This window comes from Ursus americanus, chromosome 30, assembly GCF_024610735.1.
Source record: "Ursus americanus isolate L20-20 chromosome 30, mUrsAme1.1.p, whole genome shotgun sequence".
In the NCBI taxonomy this organism is placed as follows: Eukaryota; Metazoa; Chordata; class Mammalia; order Carnivora; family Ursidae; genus Ursus; species Ursus americanus.
The window spans coordinates 17608346-17629249 of NC_142156.1; the positions used below are offsets into that span (position 1 = coordinate 17608346).

Consider the following 20904-nt stretch of genomic DNA (forward strand, 5'->3'; position numbering starts at 1 on the left):
GCTCTGGCAGTGGTGGGGGCATAGCGAGCAGGTAGAGTTTCCATCGGGCAGAAATCCAAGGCTTGCGAATGCGCCGGATGGGGTTGCAGCGGACAAATTCCTAGAATAGGATCTTTGTTCCCAAGCTCATGAGCTCGCTCCCTTGATGTCCCACAATAGAAAAAAAAAAGGGGGTGGTGGTGGTGGTGGAGGCATGTTTAGGTCTCCTATTGTGATCCTGCTGTCGTTACCTGATAGTTCACAAAAGATCCCAGGAGGCTGGCTGCCCTCCCAAGTCACCTTGTGATTCTCTCCTGATTTCAGAGAGGGGGAAGGGGGGGGACACTGTGTATCCTGAGGGAAGCATGTCTGACAAGGCTGATCCGTTCCATCTGGGAGGATGTATCATGAGCCCCATCTGGCTCCAGCAGTCTGCCGAGGCTGAGGCGATGGTCCTCTCCTGCACACCCCCGCCTGCTCCGGTCCCTCTCCAGCCCGCTCAGCCTTCATCCTCCCCTGAAAGCTGCAACTCCAGGCTTCTCCCAGTTGCAAGGTTTCCCCTCTCTTCCTAGCCCTTGCCTTCTTTTCTGCAATCCCCTTTGCTCCTTTCTCCCACCCGAGGCTTCTCTCAATCTCCTAACCCTCTGAAGACGTGTGGTTGACTTGAAGTGTGCACGCCCCTTGGGACAGCCCTGCACATTCACTCAGTCCTCCTGCACCACCCAGATCACGTCCTGATTTGGAGACAGATACACCCAATGTAAGGTCCCGTCCTGCCTCTCACATGTTGGAATCCAGATACAAGGGTACTGCCTTCCCTTCTCTTAGCAGCTTTCCATCTCAAATGGTGGTAGAACACAGCCTCTGCTTTAGCCTTCAAGCTTAACATTTGATTCTTCTCAGGTGGGTTCAATCTGCACAGATGGGGGGATGGGTGGAGTACAAGAAAGCAAAGGCTTGGCTGGGGATGTTTGCAAACATTAGACGTTTCTCTTCCATGACTCATCGGAGGAGAGCAGAGTCCTCCCTCTTCCTGGAATGCAGCAAACCCATGGCCAATTCCTACCCCCACCCTACCCCCAAAATAAAACAACCCACACATAGAGCCTTGTCCTGAAAAATCAGATTTCCCCCAAAGATCTGACATGGCAACTTGGGGAGGGGAGCATTTTAAGGCCTCAGAAGAACAGCCTCTACGAGGATTCTCTGACCTGGAGATAAAGGGGGCTGCAGAAACAGCCCATCATTTGCAAGCAAAGAAAGTGAGGGTGTTGGTAGATGGGGTCCCTTGAAGAAAAGTGCCTTCTTCAACCCCTACCTCCTCCACTTGCCCCAAACTTTCTATTTAGTAGCTTCCTAATATAAAACCTAGGGATAGACAAACTTTGGGTCATTGTGGAGAGTCTTGACTTCAGTGGTACATAAAAGGGCTCTAGAAAAAAAAAATAGGCAGATGCACATAAAAAGGAAGGAAAGGAGACAAAAAGGAAGATAACATTTGTTACACACAATTGGCTGTGCATGCAACATGCCAGGAACTTCTCACGTGTTGTCTTACCCCATCCTTGGGACAAGCCTGTCCGGTAGGTATCATTATCATTCCTATTTCTCCAGATACTGAAAGCTGACTCTCTGACAGGTTTAAGTCATTTGCTGAAGTCACACAATTAGAAATCGCTATTCAGTAAACATTGTTAAGAATACAAGATTATTTGTACGGGGGAAGAAATGGTTAGAACCATTCCTCACACCATGAAATGCAATTTCACAGGGGAAGGAGTTAAACACTAGAAAAAAACCCGTAAAAACAATTAAAAGCATCAACAAAAGCATAGATGGGTGGAAGGGAGATGAATTTCTAAGTACCTCAGATAAGGAAACATTTTAATTTGCATAACAAAACGTTGCAAAACAAATGGAGGGACTATATGCACAGAGAGTTGGAAAGAAACTACACCATTCCTGAAAAATGTTTTAACGCGAGGAGTCTTGATTCTATGACTCCGTAAACGCACTCAGAGAAAGACACGTGCATACAGATCTCGACTGTAGCAAGTATCTCAGTGGCTGGTTCTGGGAGCAGGTTAGTTTCCTGGCCCCTAAGCCCACTGTGGTAAGAGGCGGGGTCAAGCTGAGTTCTGCGGAACTGTAGTCCCCGCGGGTGGGGGAGGGACAGCTGTTTAATTCGCTGCACACGGAGCTGAGAAAGACACAAAGAAGAAAGTGACATCCACTGAAAACCGCATGAGGCGGCTTCCGCCAGCAGAATGCAGTGACCTGAACTGGAATTCTGCCAGGACAGTGGGATTAACTTCCCAAGCGCGGGCCAAAACGGGCCCCGGGATTTTTATTTTTATTCGTTTTCCATTACAACTGCACAGCAACGCAAACAAGCCCCAAAACAACGAGAGCCACTGAGAGTCCTTTTCCCTTGCGGGTGCGGGGTGCCATCTCAGTATCACACATCTTGCTGACCTTATCTTACCGAAGTGTACAATCAAGAGTTTGATTACTCACTTCCCCACCAACGTTAATGGGAGAGTGGCATAACGATTGCCCAATTAAAGCAGTACGCACACACACACACACACACACACACACACACACACACACACACACACACACACACGCAAAGGGGAAGTAAGGCAAGATGCGCCCACGGAGCCAGGAAAAATAACTTGAGAAGTCAGTGGGCCTCAGAAAAGCTGGATCTAGCTCTCCCAGTCCCCCGAGATCAGGAGCCTGTAGGCACTGGGATTGAAAGAGATCTGACTGCCAGCAACTAAATGTCAATTAAAGAGATTCCTGGGTTAGGATGGAATGGAAGGGCTTAGTGCCTTAGACCCGCACTTCGGGCTAATGATGCTCTCCGCGGGTACTTTCTAAAGGGCAGACATTAGGTATGATTTAGCTTGTGATTTGCTCTGTTCTTCCATATACATGATTCAACATTATCACAGGTCTTCAGAATACTGCCTTTTGGAAATTGTAGGGAAACAAATTCAGGGAATTGCAGCCACCTGGTAAGGAACATATGTTCTTGGGCAAACTACTTAACCCGTGCCCCCAGTTCCTATTTTGGTGAAATGTGGAAAAGAGAGCTGACCTCACGTAGCTTTCATGAAGTGGTGTGTGTATAGCACAGCCCTTGGAGAAGAGCTGGTAGAGAGACACACCTTTGTCTTAGGCTCATCTTAAGATCCAGCCTTCTTAAATCATTTGGTTCAATCTCATAATAAACACATCCATTAACATTATTGAGTATGTAGAGGCTTCATACTTTTCATTTTTCCTTTTTTAAAGTAAGAAATATGCCAGGCATATAAAAAAGTACAGTAATTATATAATAAGCACTCATATGCGCCCCCCCCCATCCAGTTTAAGAAATTCAACATGCTTGGTACAATGGGAGTCTTCATGACCTCCATGAATTCCTCTTCCTATCTTTCCCAGTGGTGACGTCTATCCTGAACTTGAAGTTTGTCATCCTCATACACATTTTTATATTTTTACTATATATATATATATATATATATATATATGTCGATCCATAAGCAATTTTGCAAACCGTACTGTTTTGCATTTTCTGGGTCGTACATATAGACCTCACCAATGCTGTACATATCCTGCCTCTTGCTTTTTTTACTCACAATTATGGCTTTTTTTTTTTTAAGGTTTAGCTATATCTCTATCTACATCTATAGTTACTTCATTTTTCTTGCTCTCTAATTACATGTATTTTTAAAATAAATAAGTAAAAAAACACAGAGAAAGCCGAAATCCCCATTGTTCCCCTTCCTCTGTAGTCCATATTATTAGTGTACAATGTTGGGTTTCTCAGATGAAAATTGAAGATGAGAATTTCACTTTCTCTCTCTTCCCTAAAACACTTAGCTCTGTTTTTTCCCCCTGCTTCCAAAATTGATGAGACTTCATTTAGGGCTGCCAAATTTTGCACTGCTGGTGCCTGTAAATAGACTGGTTTGCACTGTAGAGAACTCATATTCATGTGATAGGTCCCACCTCCTCGTTCAGACTGTGAAGGCTGCTCCTACCTTGAAGAAAGCCGAAGCCAGAATTGCCATGGGGTTCTGGCACTGCGGGGATATTGGCCGATGACAATTTCTCAATTGCGAGACTTTTGATTGAGCCTTAATATCAAAAGGGAATCAAGTAAAGCCTGCAGGTCAGCATGAATATTTCCCTCACCAGCCCCCCTCCCTTCTGCATAGTTATGAATGCCCAGACATCTGCATATAAACTTTCCTTTTGTTCTTTCCTCTGAGCTACTACAATAATTCAAACATTAGTTGGCCTGAGAACTACTGTATGGGAGGGTTGTTTACCCTCAATCATATATATATCGTACTTTGTTGGCAATTTAAGACGCTCTCAGGGATTGGTTTGACTATAGATAATTTTCACCTTATATATAACATAATTCCTTTCTTGTAAGTTTTCCATAAATGCTAGTTATTAACTATTATTACTGGAGAGGAGAAGTATTTCACTGATTTGTAAAAATACTGGAGGAACAAAATCAGCTGGGGGTATCGTGGAAAATGGCCCATCTGTATGAAGCTGATGCTTTGGGTCTTCCAGATAATGTGTTCTGGGTGGACCAGGTGGCTTGGTCCCCACACAGCAGACAGGCTTCCACCTCAAGATTCATTATGGAGCCAACTATGCAATTATGCATATGCATAATTGGATTTTATGGCACTCCACCTCCTTTTTTTTAATGCGGTCGAAAATATAACATAAAATTTGCCATCATCACTATTTTTTTTTTAAAGTAGGCTCCACGCCCAGCATGGAGCCCAACACAGGGCTCGAACTCACCACCCTGGGATCAAGACCTGAGCTGAGATCGAGTCGCACTCCCAACTGAACCAACCAGGGTCGCCGCCATCTTCACTATTTTTAAGTGTACAGTACAGTAGCAGTAACTACATACACATTGTTGTGCAACAGATCTCTAGAACTTTTTCATCTTGCAAAACGGAAACTCTATGCCAATTGAACAGCAACTCCCCTTCTCTCCCCAGCCTCCCAGTCCCTGGCAACTACCATTCTACTTTCTGTTTCTAAGAGTTCGACTATTTTAGATGCCTCATATAAGTGGAATCATGTGGTCTTTGTCTTTTTTTGATTAGCTTATTTCATTTAGCAGAATGTCCTCAAGGTTCATCCACATTGTAGCATACGACAGGATTTCCTTATTTTTTTTTAAGGCTGAATGATACTCCGTTGCATGTACACCACCTCTTTTTTATCCATTCATCTGTTGGTGAACATGTAGGTGGCTTCCATCTCTTGGCTATTGTGAACATGCGGCAGTGAACCCGGTGCGCAAATATCTCTTCAAGCTCTGTTTTCAGTTCTTTTGGATATATACCCAAAGTGGAATTGCTGGATCATATGGTAGTTCTATTTTTAATTTTTTGAGGAGTCTCCATATTGTTTTTCATAGCAGCTGCTCCATCTTACATTCCTCCCAGCCGTGGTGCCCCACCTCATTCTGATCCTTGCTATACTGTCCTGCTTTGCCCCACCAGTTTGGTAAGCCCACCTTTTCACCCCTGCTCTCTATCCTGCTGATTCAAGTGTAGCTACCCTAAGTGCTCCAGCCTCTGGCAGCTCCACCCTGTTCTACCCCCTAGGTTAGGTCTCCTAGAGTGATTCCAGATGGAGCAGGGCTCCGGCACAGGACCCAAGATCCCAGTGACCAAACCATCTCAGATTCCATATCGGCTATTTTTCGCTTTCTAAATCTGGGAAGCATTGCCACTTGTTTCTTATTTTCTCCTTTTTCTTCCAGGAAGGGAGATGTAACTGTCAAAAGGAGTTTATCGGCCTCATTCTGTCATTTTTCTGCTCTTGAGGCTACTGCGGTGGATGGAATGAGCTCTCAGAAGCCCAGGTACACAAATCTAAACTTTTAGTGGAAGCTTCCTCCCAGTTGTTCCTCAGGATCACCTGTGGCTCTGAGGGTTGTCTAGCTCCGAGCTCTTAAAGGGCAAGGCCCAGAGTCACACATGATTCAATTCAAGTCACAGAAGGATGGAGTCCTCCCTCATATCTTCCACATCAGCTCCATATCAGACCAGAAAGTTATAGTCTATTTCTTTTCCTGGACGACCACCCCACTAATGGGCAAGCTGCCTCATTGCTAGTCCTGAGCTGGTGAATCCTGAATCATCTAACCGGGGTCAGCTTCCCACCTGTCCCTGATTCCTTTGGCTTCAGCTGTAGATTTGACCTGTTGGTGTTCAGAGGTCCACCTCTTCTTTTGGAGAAGGGTGGCGGGTATAAAAGGAGACACAAATACCTTCAAACATTATTATTGCCCTCTGGAACCTCACTCGTAGTGACGGATATACTGGAAGAGAGAGGAGAGAGAAAACTTCAAAACGGTCTTCCTCCTTAACCCATAAATTCTCAGGCCAAGGGCTTATTGGTGCTATGTCTGCTAGGAACATGGGTAGGCTGGAACCTTACATATTAACTGACCATCTGATTTAGCCTTGGAAAAATGATGCTTTAGCTCTAAAAAGGGATCATGATGAACCTAATTTCCCTCTAGATCCTAAGGTACCACTGAAGAGTTACCCGGTTGGAGAATTTGGGACCTAGGGAAAGATAATGGGAATCTGACTTCATGGGGAGGAAATGATAAATTTACTCATGTATGTGAGTCTCAGGCTTTGAAAAACCACCTTGACCTCATTCTCTTTTCATTCTCATTTCTGATTGCTACCGGTGATTGTCACTTTTATGTGTGAACTTGCCTGGACTATAGTCCCCTGTTATTCAATCAAATCTAGTTGTTGCTGTGAAGGTATTTCGTAGATGTGATTGACATTCATAATCAGTTGTCTTGATGTGGGCATCATATTTCCTGATTTCAAACTATATTACAAAGCTAAAGTCATCAACACAGTATTGTATTGGCATGAAAACAGACACATTGATCAAATGGAATAGAATAGAGAGCCCAGAAATAAATCCATGCATATATGGCCTATTAATTTACAACAAAGGTGCCAAGAATATACAATCAGGAAAGGATAATCTCTTTAATAGATGATGTTGGGAAAACTGGACATTCACATGCAAAAGAATGAAACTGGACCCCTGTGTCACACCATATATGAAAATCAACTCAAAATGGATTAAAGGCTTAAATTTAAGACCTGAAGCGATAAAACTCCTAGAAGAAACATAAGGGGTGAGTTCCTGACATCAATCTTGACAAAGGCAACAAAACCAAAAATAAACAAGTGGAACTACAGCAAACTAAAGAGCTTCTGCACAGCAAAGGAAACCACCAACAAGATGAAAAGCAACCTACGGAATAGGAGAAACTATCTGCAAACCATGTATCTGATAAAGGGTTAATATCCACATATATAAAGAACTCATACAACTCAATAGCAAAACCCCAAACAATCCAGTTAAAAAATGGGCAGAGGAACTGAGCAGACCTTTTTTAAAAGAAGACATACAATGGCCAACAGGTACATGAAAATGTGCTAAAAATCACTAATCATCAGGGAAATGCAAATCAAAACCATAATGAAATATCACCTCACATCTGTTAGAATGGCTGTCATAAAAAAACACAAGAGATAAGTGTTTGCAAGGATGTGGAGGAAAGGGAACCCTTGTGCACTGCTGGTGGGAATGTAAATTGGTGCAGACACTGTGGAAAACAGTGTGGAGGTTTCTGAAAAAATTAAAAATAGAACTAACTACCATATGATCCAGCAATCCTGTTTTGAGCATATATTCAAAGGAAATGAAAATAGGATATTGAGATATCTGCACTCCCATGTTCATTGCAGCATTATTCATAACAGCCAAGGCATGGAAGCAAACTAAGTGTCCATCAGTAGGTGAATGTGAGACATTTGGAATGATAAGGGAATGGTAATGGAATGTTATTGGATCATTTTATTGGATAATATTATTGGTAATGGTATTGGAATGATAATGGAATATTATCCAGCCACGAGAAAGAAGGAAACCTGCCATTTGCAACAATATGGATGGGACTTGAGGGCATTATGCTAAGTGAAATAAGCCAGATAAAGAAAGACAAATACTGCATGATCTCACTTATATGTGGAATCTAAAAAAAAAGTCAAACTCAAGGAAACCTCAGAGAATAAGAAGCTGAGGGTAGGACAAATAGGGAAAGGTTGGTAAAAGGGTACACAGTTTTCAACTATAGGATGAATAATGCCAGGGGCGCCTGGGCGGCTTGGTTGGTTAAGCGTCTGCCTTCGGCTCCTGGAGTCCCGTGTCAGGCCCCCTGCTCAGCAGGGAGTCTTCTTCTGCCTTTACCCTTCTTCCCCCTTGCTTGTAATCTCTCTCTCTCACCCTCTCTCTCAAATAGATAAATAAAGAAAATCTTTATTTTATTTTAAGATTTTTTTTTTAAAGATTTTCTTTATTTATGTGACAGAGAGACAGCCAGCGAGAGAGGGAACACAGCAGGGGAGAGGGAGAGGAAGAAGCAGGCTCCCAGCCGAGGATCACGCCCTGAGCCGAAGGCAGACGCTTAACGACTGCGCTACCCAGGCGCCCCTATTTTAAGATTTTATTTATTTATTTGACAGAGAGAGCGAGCACAAGCAGAGGGAGAAGCAGGATCTCCATGGAGCAGGGAGCCCGATGAAAGGCTCGATCCCAGGACCCTGAGATCATGACCTGAGCCAAAGGCAGACGCTTAACTGACTGAGCCACCCAGGCGCCCCATAAATAAAATGTTTTTAAAAAAAGATGAATAATGCCGATCTGAGAATATAACGTATAACATGGTGATTATAGTCGATAACACTACTGTGTCATTGACATTTGCCGAGAGCATAAGTTAAACGTATGATGTGAGGTGTGTGGTGACGGATGTGTTAATTAACTAGATGGGAGAAACCCTTCCACAATGTACACATAAATCAAATCAGCATGATGTACAATTTAAATATCTTAAAATTTTATTTGTCAATTATACCTCAATAAAGCTGAAAAAGAACATCTGTTGACTTTCAATAAATTTGTTCTGGATCATCCGATCCAAGCAGCTGAAGGACCTTCCGAGTGAGCCAAGTCTTCCTTGGTGAAGCAGAAATCCTGCCCGTGGACAGCAGTTTCTGTTCCTGCTAAGGAGTTTCCTGCCAGCCTGCCCTTCCTGGTGGCCGGCGCTATGGGTTTCACATTTTCCTGGCCAGCCCCTACAATCACATAAGCCAGTTCTTAGTATGTATCTCCTACTGGTTCTGCTTCTCTGGGAGCCCTGACTGATGCAGAGCCCCTCTCGTGTGTCCTGGAGCTGCTAGAACGATCTTGCGATTTCCAAATGTGCCGGCTGCATTTCCACCTGTGAGTCTTAGCTTGTTGCCTACACCCCTCCTTGGGATGTCCTCCTTCAGGGGGCCACTTGTCAAGTCTTACATCTTGCCTTCAAGGTCCAGCCTGGAGAGCTGCCTTTGTGAAGGCTTCCTGGCTGCCTCGGCTGTCAGTGCTCCCTCCTGTGAATTCATATAGCACTGTGGGTGACCACGCATCTGGCCTGCAGGCCAACTTAATCTTATGATGACCCCGTAAGGGTCAGAGGCATGACTTCTATGTCTTTGTTTCCCTAATCCTAACTGCAGCTCTACCCAAAGGATATACTCAGACGTTTGCTGATGACGCTCTTGAAGCTCTCCCAGCACACGCAGAGTGCCATCTTTAGCTTTCTGATGCATTTCATAATTCCTGTCGCTTCAGAAGTGCCAACATTTTCACGGTGTGGAGCACCCTCACCCGTATTCTGGGGTTCGGATATGCTGGAATAACAGAAGAGGGGCTTTGGAAACATGACTCAAAATAGGGAATAGGGCCAAAGACAAGATTTTGCTGTGAACACACATAGCCGTTACATGTCAAGAGTCTGAAGAAAGGTCTCACTGTCCAGGCCTCAGGCCAGATTCCCACTTTTTTTTTTTTTTTTTTTTTACCTTCCCCTACCTGCAGGGATTTGAAACCTCTGGCTCCATGCAGGGAAAACCTGAAGGAACTGAACATCAACCAACCTGAGCCAAAGATCCTACGTGGAGGTGAGGAGGAGGGAAATGAGAGCGGAACACTGGCGCCTGGCAGAGGAGGGAGTCCCCAGAAGGGAGATTCCTGAGTTCTTCAATGACAGTCGGAGGACAGCCCAAAGTGAACACTGGAGGAAGTGTTAGGTGATCCTGGAGCAGCCGGCAGGTGAACACACTGTCACTGGCATTTCAGGCTCAGGTGAGGAACTCGAGCAAATCCCTCTGGGCTCTGAGGGTGCACGTGACTAACCAGCCAGCACCCGCCTGTCCTCAATGCCTGTGGCACCCTCTGTCATGCTGATCCTCCAAGCGGAGGAAAGGGATTACACAACCTATCGGAGGTGATGATGCATTCATTCCTGTCTAAGTCAGAGGACTGCAGGCTCTTCAAAGACCGGGGTCCCTGTCAGAAAGCTCAGGAGGGGGGCACTCACGCAGCAGCCTGGGCCCAGGGGCTCACGAGAGAAGGCGAGTTTCTTCTCCGGGCCCTCCTCCCTTTCTCACCTCCCCTGAGAACAAAAAGAATTGAAACTCCTCGGGGAAAAGAAAGCAGGGTGCATGGGCCCTCTGGCTGTGGCTCAGCTACTTCCTGAAAAAAACTATGCTATTTCCAGAACGGTCTGAACTTGCGGATTGAGTTTCAGTTAAGGGCAATCTTAACTCTGACCTTTCTTCTGAGGTGGGGCAGTTGTGAGGGAGCCACACAGTGTGGCAGGGGCTGAGGTGAGGGGTCAAAATGCGGACACAGGTCCTCATGAAGAACAAAGTTCTACGGGATATGTTGAATAGGAGGCAATTTTCCTCGCCGATGCAACCCTAAATTATCTGGGTCCGGACTGAACGCAAAATCAGCAGTGACCGGGAGTGAGAGCGAGAAAGAAGTGCCAGCAGGGGGGCGCCTGGGTGGCACAAGCGATTAAGCGTCTGCCTTCGGCTCATGGCGTGATCCCGGCGTTATGGGATCGAGCCCCACATCAGGCTCCTCCGCTATGAGCCTGCTTCTTCCTCTCCCACTCCCCCTGCCTGTGTTCCCTCTCTCGCTGGCTGTCTCTATCTCTGTCGAATAAATAAATAAAATCTTTAAAAAAAAAAAAAAAGAAGTGCCAGCAGGAGTGACGAGCAGCTCTCGGTGACAATTACTCATGGGTCTGCCACCAATCAATGTGTGAGAGATAAGTGCAACCTCACTAGTGATCACGGAGATACAAATCCAGGGACCACACTGCACGGCTCCTTGAGAGGATCTTCGCTTAGACGCGCCGGGAGTGCCCGCTGGCTTTCCAGAAAGGCGCTGGGTAATAAGTAACAAGACTTGAAAAAGGATGACTCAGTAACGTCACTTCTAGGAAATGAGTCTAAAGAAATAACAGGAGATGTGAACAAAGATGATTTCATGCGAAGATGATCATTGCTAAAAAACTACAAAGCCAAACCCTTAAACGTCCAACAAAAGGGAATGGTTAATCACCGCAAGTACACATTAAAGAGCATTATGTAGGCATTAAGTAAGGCCACTGGTGTAGACAGTTTGATGAAACAGTGCGTGTGAAATCCCTTTGCTGGTGAGGAGGAGCTCCTTCACCTGAGGCCTCTCTCCCTTCTCCGTAAAATGACTTTGTCAGCATCTACCAGGGAGAGTTGCTGTGAGAATTAAACATGATCGTGAGTGTAAGGTGCTGAGCAGGGTCCCCAGCCTTAAAAGACTCAATCAATGTGAACAGCGATCATTTCGAAATGGGCATGTCTTCTTTTTTCAATAAGGAAAAAAAATCCAAATTCGTGCTATTTTAAAGTAATATGTCAGAAGAATTTCTGATGAAGTGGGACACAAAAAACATTCAAAATAAAAGCTGAATACAAACAATAGGTGTGAATACGGTTCCTCTTGCACAAATGCACCCACACATATGCAAATACATCGGTGCAATTCAGAAACGCTTCAAAGAGCTACCTCAAGATATCGCCAGGAATTAAGTTGTGGACTGTGGATGACTCTTGATCTCCCCTTGAGACGTTAGTATGTTTTCAAAAGTTTCTACAATTGGCGCTTTACAGTTTTTAAAAAAGTAAAAACGCTCAGGAGATTCCGGATCTGGGGGGGGGGGGTTGTGGAACACAGAAGGGAAAACTGTGACCTCCAGCCGTGAGCGGCCCCTCTGTTGGTGTCATGCCCCACAGAAGGCCGAGTCACCCCTGTGGGGCCAGGGTGTCCTGTGAGATATATAGACCAGGGTCAGACCGGCTCGTGAGGCACGATGGCCTCGGCAGACCTTTCTGGGGAGTGGGCACTCTGCCACCAGGCCTGTATCATAATGAGATAATGTTTGTGAAAGCACTTTGCCAGAGAGAAAACTCCACCCAGATAGGTGATTCCGGGGCTTATTCGAGAGAAAGGAGGCTCTCAGAGCACATTCCGTTAAGGAATTTCACACTCGCCTCCTCCCCCAACTCTTCCTTTTTTCTCCCTCCCCTGAACAGAAGTATATTTAGTAACCCTATCTAAACGCTCTTCTTTCCCTTAATTTGATTAAGGGGCTAGGGGAACAAGGGATGAAGTGGGGGCTGCGGAGAGGGGGAGATGGGGCTGTAGGGAGAGATTAGAGCAGCTGAATGGCTATCTCGGGCCGAGTGGTGCCTGAGTGTGGACAGGACGAGGGCCTCCAGGTACTTAGTACAGAAGCACAGAGGACAGAGGGAGGGAACACTTGATCACGGAGCACGCCTCTCTGGGGGAATGAGAACCGAATCAGGGAGGGTCAAGCCTTGAGGATTAACTGGGAGAACGGGGACATTTCCTAAGCGAGGAGCTAGCTTCTCTCCGAGTCCCTTCTAGCTTCCTGGAGCTTTAGGGTCTTCAGATCTGAAGAAGTCCCGAGAGGCTAACACGTGGCGAACTCCTGCTCTGTATTAGGTACTTTCACATACATCAGCCGACTTATTTGGATTAAGTAAATTATTATCAGCCATGAAGATGATGCTCAGAAGAGCCATTTCTGCCTGCAAGATGGGGATCTAACCCAGCCTGGCCTGCTTCTACCACTCCCCCGGCACACGTTACCTTCAGGAGGAAAATAATAACAGTCAGTATGTATTTAGCTCTATGTGCCTTAAATAGAAGTGGTTCTATTTAATCCTCACAATGTCTCTATGAGATAGATACCATTAATGACCCCACTCTACAGATGAGCAACCTGAGGCTTAGGGGAAACATGAAGCTGAAGTCACGGGGCTGATAAATGGCAGAGAGCAGGGCTGTCCAGAGCCTGGAGAGGTAGAGGAGTGCTGGGTCTGAGGCATTCCAAATGAGAGAGGCCCATAGCATGTGTCTCCTCTGATAGTCTGGTTGCTCTTTAAGGACAGGGACCTTACCTTGTTTATCCTGTATTCCCAGCCCCGAACACAATGCCTGGAACAAAGGGAACGTTTGCTGCAAGAACTAGTGGTACTTGATAAGTTTGGCCAAACGAGTCTCCACTGGGGGCCAGCTTGGTGAGGATTAAGTGAGACATATTTGCCTAGGGATTTCCAAGTCTAAAAAGTCACAGTGCTGGGCCTCAGCAAAAGGCTCTGTTGGCAATGGGGATCCCTGCAGGAGGCTTTAAAGGTGACCAGGACCTTGACAATAGGCAGTTCCAGGGAGAAGGCTCCAGCTCCCCTTGTGGGTTTGATTCAGACCAGAGTGACAATAAGGGGGGTGTCTGACACTCCCCACTAGTTCCTTTCACAGGGACATCTCAAGGACTTCTCCAAACTCCAGGGAATAAAACATAGTACAGGAGGTGGGGGGTAGTTGGTGGGAAGAGTGCCATCTGGGCAGCTCAGAAAGACAGGAGAGAGGGAAGTGGATGATTAGTACTTTAATTAACAGGGACCTAGGACCCTTCTAGAAATAGGCTTGAAAGGACAAAGGGCAGAAATGTATTCTCTTCTAGAGAGGACAAGAATCCTCCAGGAAGGGACCTCAGGCTTCAGCAAGAGTCTCTCATTGATTAATGAATACCTCATGGCCTCACGGTCCACCCCAGCTTTAGATGAGGCATTCAGGCTTCTCTTCCTTCCGTAACCCGTGAGGAAGGCTACCAAAGGGCAGAGAACAGAAGCAGCCACCAAGTTCCTGGGCCAAGTCCAGGGCTTCCTGGCCTGTATTCAGAGAACCTCAGCCTTTCTCCCCCTCTTGCAACAGCCCTTGGTGTCTTTATGTGAGCTGCTTATTAACCAGGGATATCAGGACACTGGGAGGGGATTGCCGGTGCCGCTTGCCAGTTGCCAGAGAGGGTAATTCAGAATCGCAGAGTGGAGCAAAGCTGATGTATGTCGTCTGTGTGACAGAGGTAGCCGGGCGGGATGGAACCAAAGTCTTGCTGGAGCATCAGGTTGGAGGGTCCTGTGACCTGCGGGTGGCCAGGAGGCCCCGGGGGTTCACTACCCACATTGCCCATCCATAGCAGAATTCAGCCAGGACAAAGGGTGATGGATGGCTCTCAAGGCAGGAGCAGGAATCCTAGTTGTGGGGGGCAGGGCATGGCACTGGATCACCGCTCCCCTCCGAGCAACCAATGGGCTCTTTCAGTGTTATAGGAACTCCTCTACCACCTTCCATTTCCAAAGAGACTACTTTTCAAGAAGAGGCCCCAAATTCAACAAGCAAATCCTGGGCACCCTCCCCCCTCTCTTCCAGTAAACTGCTGCTGACAGTCCCAGTCCATAGGATTGTTACTGACCGGCTGCAGCAGCCAGCTGACCTCCTGAGGTCCAACCGTGGAAGCAGAGCCCCCCTGAGCCCAGAGGTGGTTCTTGATACAAGAGCAGGGAATGGCTTCCTGCTGGGTCTAAAGACATGCGGCTTAGCCAGGCTTCAGTTGGGCCACAGTGTGACAGGTCTTAGGTTTCAAGTTGGGATCAGCTGCACTGAGGGAAATGGTTGGGGAAACTCTCCCTCTTGGCTTCTTTCCTCATGGAGGATGGCTAAAGGAAGAGAAAGCTTAGAGCTGCTCAGCTGGTGTTGGTGCCTTAAAAATAATGATATAAACACAGCCCAGAAGTCGGCCTGTGGATTCCCTGATGGGGACCAGACAAGAAACACTGTCCTGACTTACCCTTCAGCCTACACTCTGCCCTCATCTATCACCTCAGAAACTAAACAACTTCCTCAGATGGCCCCATGGAACATAAATCACAAGGGCCCTAGCTTCTAAGAAACCTGTCCACAACTGCAGCCCTCAGAAATACTTGTCCTCCTGTTTCTTCTTCGTCAGTGCTCAGAATAGGGTCTAGCAAGTCAGGTTCGCCGATGACTGTAGCAGGTCACTGCAAGTATGCTGCTCAACTCCTCTGGGCCTTGGTCCTCACCTACAGGTTGGGGATCGGTCATGTCTCCCTCACAGGTGTGAGGTGGAAGTGAAATGAGATAATTCAGGTAGAGTGCTTAGCACAGCACCCCGATGAACTTTAGATGCCGCGTCGTCATTCCATTGGCTGAAGACGATTCCCAGGTATGGAGAAGGAAAACAAGCAAACACCACTTCTAATTCTAATCCCAAACAAGAAGGGCTGTGGGCTGGAGCCGCGATGATTTCATAAAGCACCAAGCTTCCTTCCCTGCTCGCTCTCACGCCAAATCTGGGCCAGACTGGTTTACGCTTGGCAACCTCGGTGACCTCCAACGTGTTTAGATTCTCACAGGGGAGCCCAACGGATACCTAGACCCGGCGGGAGCAGAGACAAATTCAAACGCTCTGCGGTGGCAGTGAAATAAGAGTATAAGAAATCATCACGAAGAACGTTTGTTCTAATTCTGAGTGTTTGAAGAGCTGCGGTTCACTCAGAGAGCCCCCTTTCCCAAGACAGGCAGGAGAGCTAGCTTATAAATTCTTCCTTTCACACATATTTCCACGATGGCATCATAACGTGTAACACGTTTGGCTCTCCACTGAACAGGTAAAGACACGACAGCATTTCTGTCTCAGAGCTGTTGAATGCCAAAGCCTTTGCTTCTGCTCAGGTGTCCTCACCTTCCCTGCCTGGGAATTGGATCTGGGGTAATGGGTGACCCAGCAGGCACAGAGATGACGGATTCCTGCATCATGTAGCAACGAAGGGGACAACCTGGGGCATCTGGCCTGGCTGGGAGAGGCAGCCTTAAGTACACCGACCTTTGTCCCTGTTTGCTCTTGGAGAGGGCAGGCCCTGCCAATCCTGTCCTCCTCTTCTCCGTGTGTGCTTGGGACTCCTGGCTAATCAGAATGTTCCCGGGAACCTGAGAAGGCCTGACCCTGGTGGGTGGCAAGCAGAGACCTCTTGAGGCAGTCAAAGGGCACTCTGAAACTTGTTCAAGACACGGCAGGGATGGGGCTCTGAGGCGTGTGCGCGCTCCTGCCCCCAGGAGAGATCTCATCCCTTCTGGCTTTTTCCCAGCTAGAAGGTTTATAATTAATTAGCCATCTGCCCCTCCAGAAAACTCTGTCTACTCCGGGACACTACTTTCTTCAAACCCCTAAGAGGCCCAAGGGAACTATTCGAGGACAGTAGCCCCCTGAACCTGAGCTCAGCAGGGTCGCCTTCCTCGTTAAGGGCTCATCCTCCGATGGGGGGGCTACACTCCTGTGTCTGCCATGCTCCCTGCCAACTAAGTGGTCGGCCTGAGGAACCAGCATGGCCTTTCTTCCGGGAAGGTTCCCCAGTCCTCTGGTTCCCCAGCTTGGACACAAGGAGGGTGCCGCACGCGCGATTGGCGGGAGAGGTAGGGGCACTCTCTGGCCCTTTCGTGGTGAATCTGCTTTGTTATTTTTTTCTTTCTTTCCTGATTTCCCTGAGTGATGCTGCTGGGGCTTGAGGCAAGTTGAGCCAGAAAAGCAACTTTTCTTGAGAAAAGTCTGAGGGTTTTCTCTTCTAAGTGGGAAGTTAGGCCCTGGTTCCCTATCCCCTTCACCTTATGGAGGGCACTATGCCTGCCATTCCCTTCCAGCTGGCAGGGGAGCCCACGGTCAGAGAGAAGCATCCTTCTCTTTCACAAATAAACAAATCCAATCCATGTGCTAGAGGACTTAGGGTATATTAATAGCCAGATATTTTGTTTTCCTATTCTGGTGCTTATCCCCTTCCACTAGTATGAAAGATAAGAGAACACAAAATGTTCTCCACAAGCCACCCTTTCCCCCTCCCCCAGGGACAGGCAAGCCAGGGGGCGTGAGTTCTTCTGTTTAAAGCCATCGCTGATGTACGAACTCTGAGAAAATAGACTTAAAAGTTTATATTCGGTCTCTCTTGGCTACTGTTGCTGCTCAGCAAAGAAACTCTATATTGTTTAAACCCTCCAGGCAAACGGGTTGCAAGGCAACCTTCAAACAATAGAAAATACCCCAAACTAAAAATAAAGGCCTTAAAGGATGGAAAACATGGTGGTGCTCTGGTGAAGTATTTCCAAAATCCGGGTAAAGGAGAATGTCGTCAATGAGGCTGCGCTTATGTGGCGTCGACCCCTTTGCCTGCTTCCACCCTTCCTAAACGAGCTTCTTATAATTAGACATATTGGGTCCCTCTTCTTTTTATTCCCGGACTCTTAGTTCTTCCCACCATCGTGGTCATCGACACCTTTGACGGGGAGGGGGCTCAACGGGCCAGTAATGTCGGGCTGCCTCCTGCCCTAAAGAAAGTTCCACAGACTCTAATCAATGCACTTCCCCACTGGCTCCACCCCGAGGTCCTGAGAAACCCAGGAAAGCAGAGGGTGGGGCTCAGCTTGATCACCAGGGTCCTTGGCCCCTGAAGGCAGAAGGATCTGCTAGAGAGAAGTGTGACAGAAGCTGGGGCGGCCCACCTGGAAGACAGACAGAGAAGGGGCTGTGAGCCAAGGAGCACGGTGGCCTCTAGAAGCTGGAGAAGGCACCGAGTTGGATTCTCCCCTGGAGCCTCCTGAAGGAAGACAGCTTCCTGACTTGTGCCCTCCCAAAATGAAGAAAATACATTTGTGTTGTTTTAAGTTTGTGGTAATTTGTTGCAGCAACAAGAGGAGGCTGGGACAGCAGCTTGAGAACCTGAGGCTCTTGCACAAGAACGAGAAGCCTAAGGTTAGTTCTTGGGCACCGTACTCGATCTAGAACTGCAGACCATGGTGTTTCCTTCCAGACGCACCTTTACCGCAGATGCCCAGGCCATCAGAGGGCACGGAATCAGCTGGGCGGATTAAATGAACAATCAAATAAACACACATCAATAAAAAGGCTGTCCTTTTTTTACCCACTGACAAGGCAGGCTGATCAATGTTTCACCCCATAGACAGACTTGAGCAGCTGGGCATTGTTTTCTACCATAACCTACACCTGACCAGTGTCACTCAAAGAGACATCAGGCCAGAAAGGGAAACTGGAAGAAAGAAAAAAAAGCACCTCTATCCCCCACTCGAGGTTGTTGGCTAGAAACTACCGAAGAATCTCCTGGACTTCTGTCTGGAAGGAAACATTTAAGGGACTTCAAGGCTCTTCTTTCATGAGCAGGTTTGCTTTTTTTTTTTTCCAGTCTTACTCTCTGATTAAATGTCTTCTAAGGGCTTGCATAAGAGAGCCCAGGATACCCTAACTCAACAACAACAACAACAAGAGAGAGAGGGAGAGAGAGAAAACACAGGTTTTCCCTGATTTCTCGACTCCTAGAAGCATAAGCACTTGGAGGACCATAGTTTACTCTGTCTTGTGCCATTTCCATGAGACAAGAACCATCAGTCCCATTTTATTATTTGGAACCCTGAACTACAGAGAGGGCAAGCAACATGCATGCAGTCACATAGCAAGTCAGAGTGATTCACCCAAACCAGAGACAGGTCTCCGGATCCTCGATCTGCACTGCCCCTGTGTTCCCGTGCGGAGTCTCAGGCCCTGGCTAACCAGGTCAGTAGGGTGTGGCCTCTGGGTAGGTGGTCTCAGTGGAATGCAGAGATATAAAACCATTAAACCTGTCATCACAAAGCAACCAACGGACACCCCGTGGAAAGATTTTCCAGACCAAAGCTTTGAATTGCTCTGTGTGGCTCGGGTGTGTGTGTGTGTGTGTGTGTGTGTGTGTGTGTGTGTGTGTGTGTGTGAGAGAGAGAGAGAGAGAGAGAGAGAGAGAGAGAGAGAGTTTGGAAGGTAGTCAGGGGTGCGAACAACGGCCAGGTCAAGATATTTGCACTCTACCTTGCAGAAGTAAACCCACAAACAGCTTTCTTTTTTTTCTAGCATCAGTACAAATCTTTTTCCAGCTTCTCTCTCATTCATCCCTCCCCTTCTCTCTCCCTCTACCATTCTTCTGAGACAGCATGGAATCTAACTTTAGGGGCAAAGCTAAGAGATTCCCGAAGCTCACTGCGAGGGGACTGAGCTGACTTACACCAAACATGTGCTGCGGCTTCGGGGCCAGAATAGTGAAGTCCATAGCTCCGTGTGAATGCCACCAAATGAGGCATACTTTACCACTTCTACTGTCCTTTCACACCCGGGGATCTGCGTGGTTGCCCTCCTTCCTTGCCACCCACTTTTTGTGATTCTCAAAGACTATGAAAGGGGGACCCCTCTCCTTTCTTTAAGACAAAAAGAGAGAGAGAGAGAGAGAGAGAGAGAGAGAGAGAATGGAGTGATTTGGTTTTAGCATTTTCGAAGTGTAATGGACTCCTAATGAGGTTGTCCTGTTCAAGTGGATGTAGAAATTAAAGCTGATGTTGCTCAGTGCCCTCCCTGGCAGTCCAGCGTGGGCAGAGCCACGATGTGAAACCTGTGTCATGTCAGGCAGGGGACAGAAAACGGCAGCTGACAAAGGCAAAGTCAAGTGACCCTCAACATCTGAATGGAGGGTACTCGCTTCGGTAGAGCATTTACTAAAATTGAAATGATGCACAGAAGGTCAGCGTGGGCCTTGCCCGAGAATGGCAAGCAAATTCACCTGGCGTTCCATGTTTGAAAAAAAAAATCGGGATGGAGGCAGGTGATAAAACAACACTGTGGGGGTCCAAAGATGTCAAGACAAGTGAAAGGAAGGACTGGCAAAACGTGGCATTTGAAAAGACTTGGTGAATGCTTTTTAAAATCTGAGCTATCCATGGGTTCAGGTTTGGGTTTGGTTGGCCATGCTTCAATCTTATGCTAGTCCTAAACGAAAAATCACCAAGGCCCCCAGGTCTCCTTCCCTTGTGCTGGAGATGTGTACACACAGGCACGGCAGAAAGCAGAAATGGGTTTTACTGGTGAGGAGAAGTGGGAAAGGAAGACAGGGGCCCAGGGCGAAGGATCAGGTAGGAGAGGCCCCCAGAGGCTCTCCATAAGGTTAATTTCTGAGAAGAAGACTAGCAAGAATCCAACAATAGTAAGGTCTGCCACTTAAAGGCAGATAGGTCATGAGAGATGTGTAGCTGGGGTGACTGTGAACTTCCAGTTAGGGGCTGACCTCTACCCACCCTCTGGTCTTCTTGTACGTGGCAGCTGGGGCCTCCCCACCATGGACAACCCAAGGAAGCTACACTCACTCAGCTACCCTCTACTTAGACTCCATCAGGTGTACCAACAAACAGAGGGATGGCCTGAGGGTATTGCGAAAGGAGACCCCTCCACAACAGAGATTTGGTAGTATTTATATGGCATTAGGGAGGTGAGGACAGGGACACGGTCTCCTGGTCAGTTTCCCGGCCGCCGCAGAGCTGTACGTACATAATCAGAAGTAAAAACATCTCAGGCCTCTGCAGCTACTTTCCAGGCTCCCCGTAAGAGCTTCTGATTATCAATGGGGTGTCTCAGATCTTTCGATAACAGGAAAAGAGGTATCTTAGGGGCTAGATGGAAACATTCCAGGCCCTGGGATCTGGTTTCTCTAT

At 47.2% G+C, this 20904-nt stretch overlaps 1 protein-coding gene and 1 non-coding gene across 2 annotated transcripts in view; one reads left to right on the forward strand and one right to left on the reverse strand.

The window, feature by feature from the left end:
- Positions 1 to 8955: 8955 nt before the first annotated feature.
- Positions 8956 to 20904, reverse strand: part of IFT81 (intraflagellar transport 81) — a 209924-nt gene continuing 197975 nt past the window's right edge. The window contains exon 22 of the mRNA XM_087857367.1: positions 8956 to 20904. Within this exon, the coding sequence (XP_087713493.1) occupies positions 20863 to 20904 (42 nt within the window). The 3' untranslated portion in view covers positions 8956 to 20862.
- On the forward strand, positions 19891 to 19997 carry LOC123780534 (U6 spliceosomal RNA). Its single transcript, XR_006776445.2, has one exon. It is a non-coding gene; the product is annotated as a U6 spliceosomal RNA (small nuclear RNA).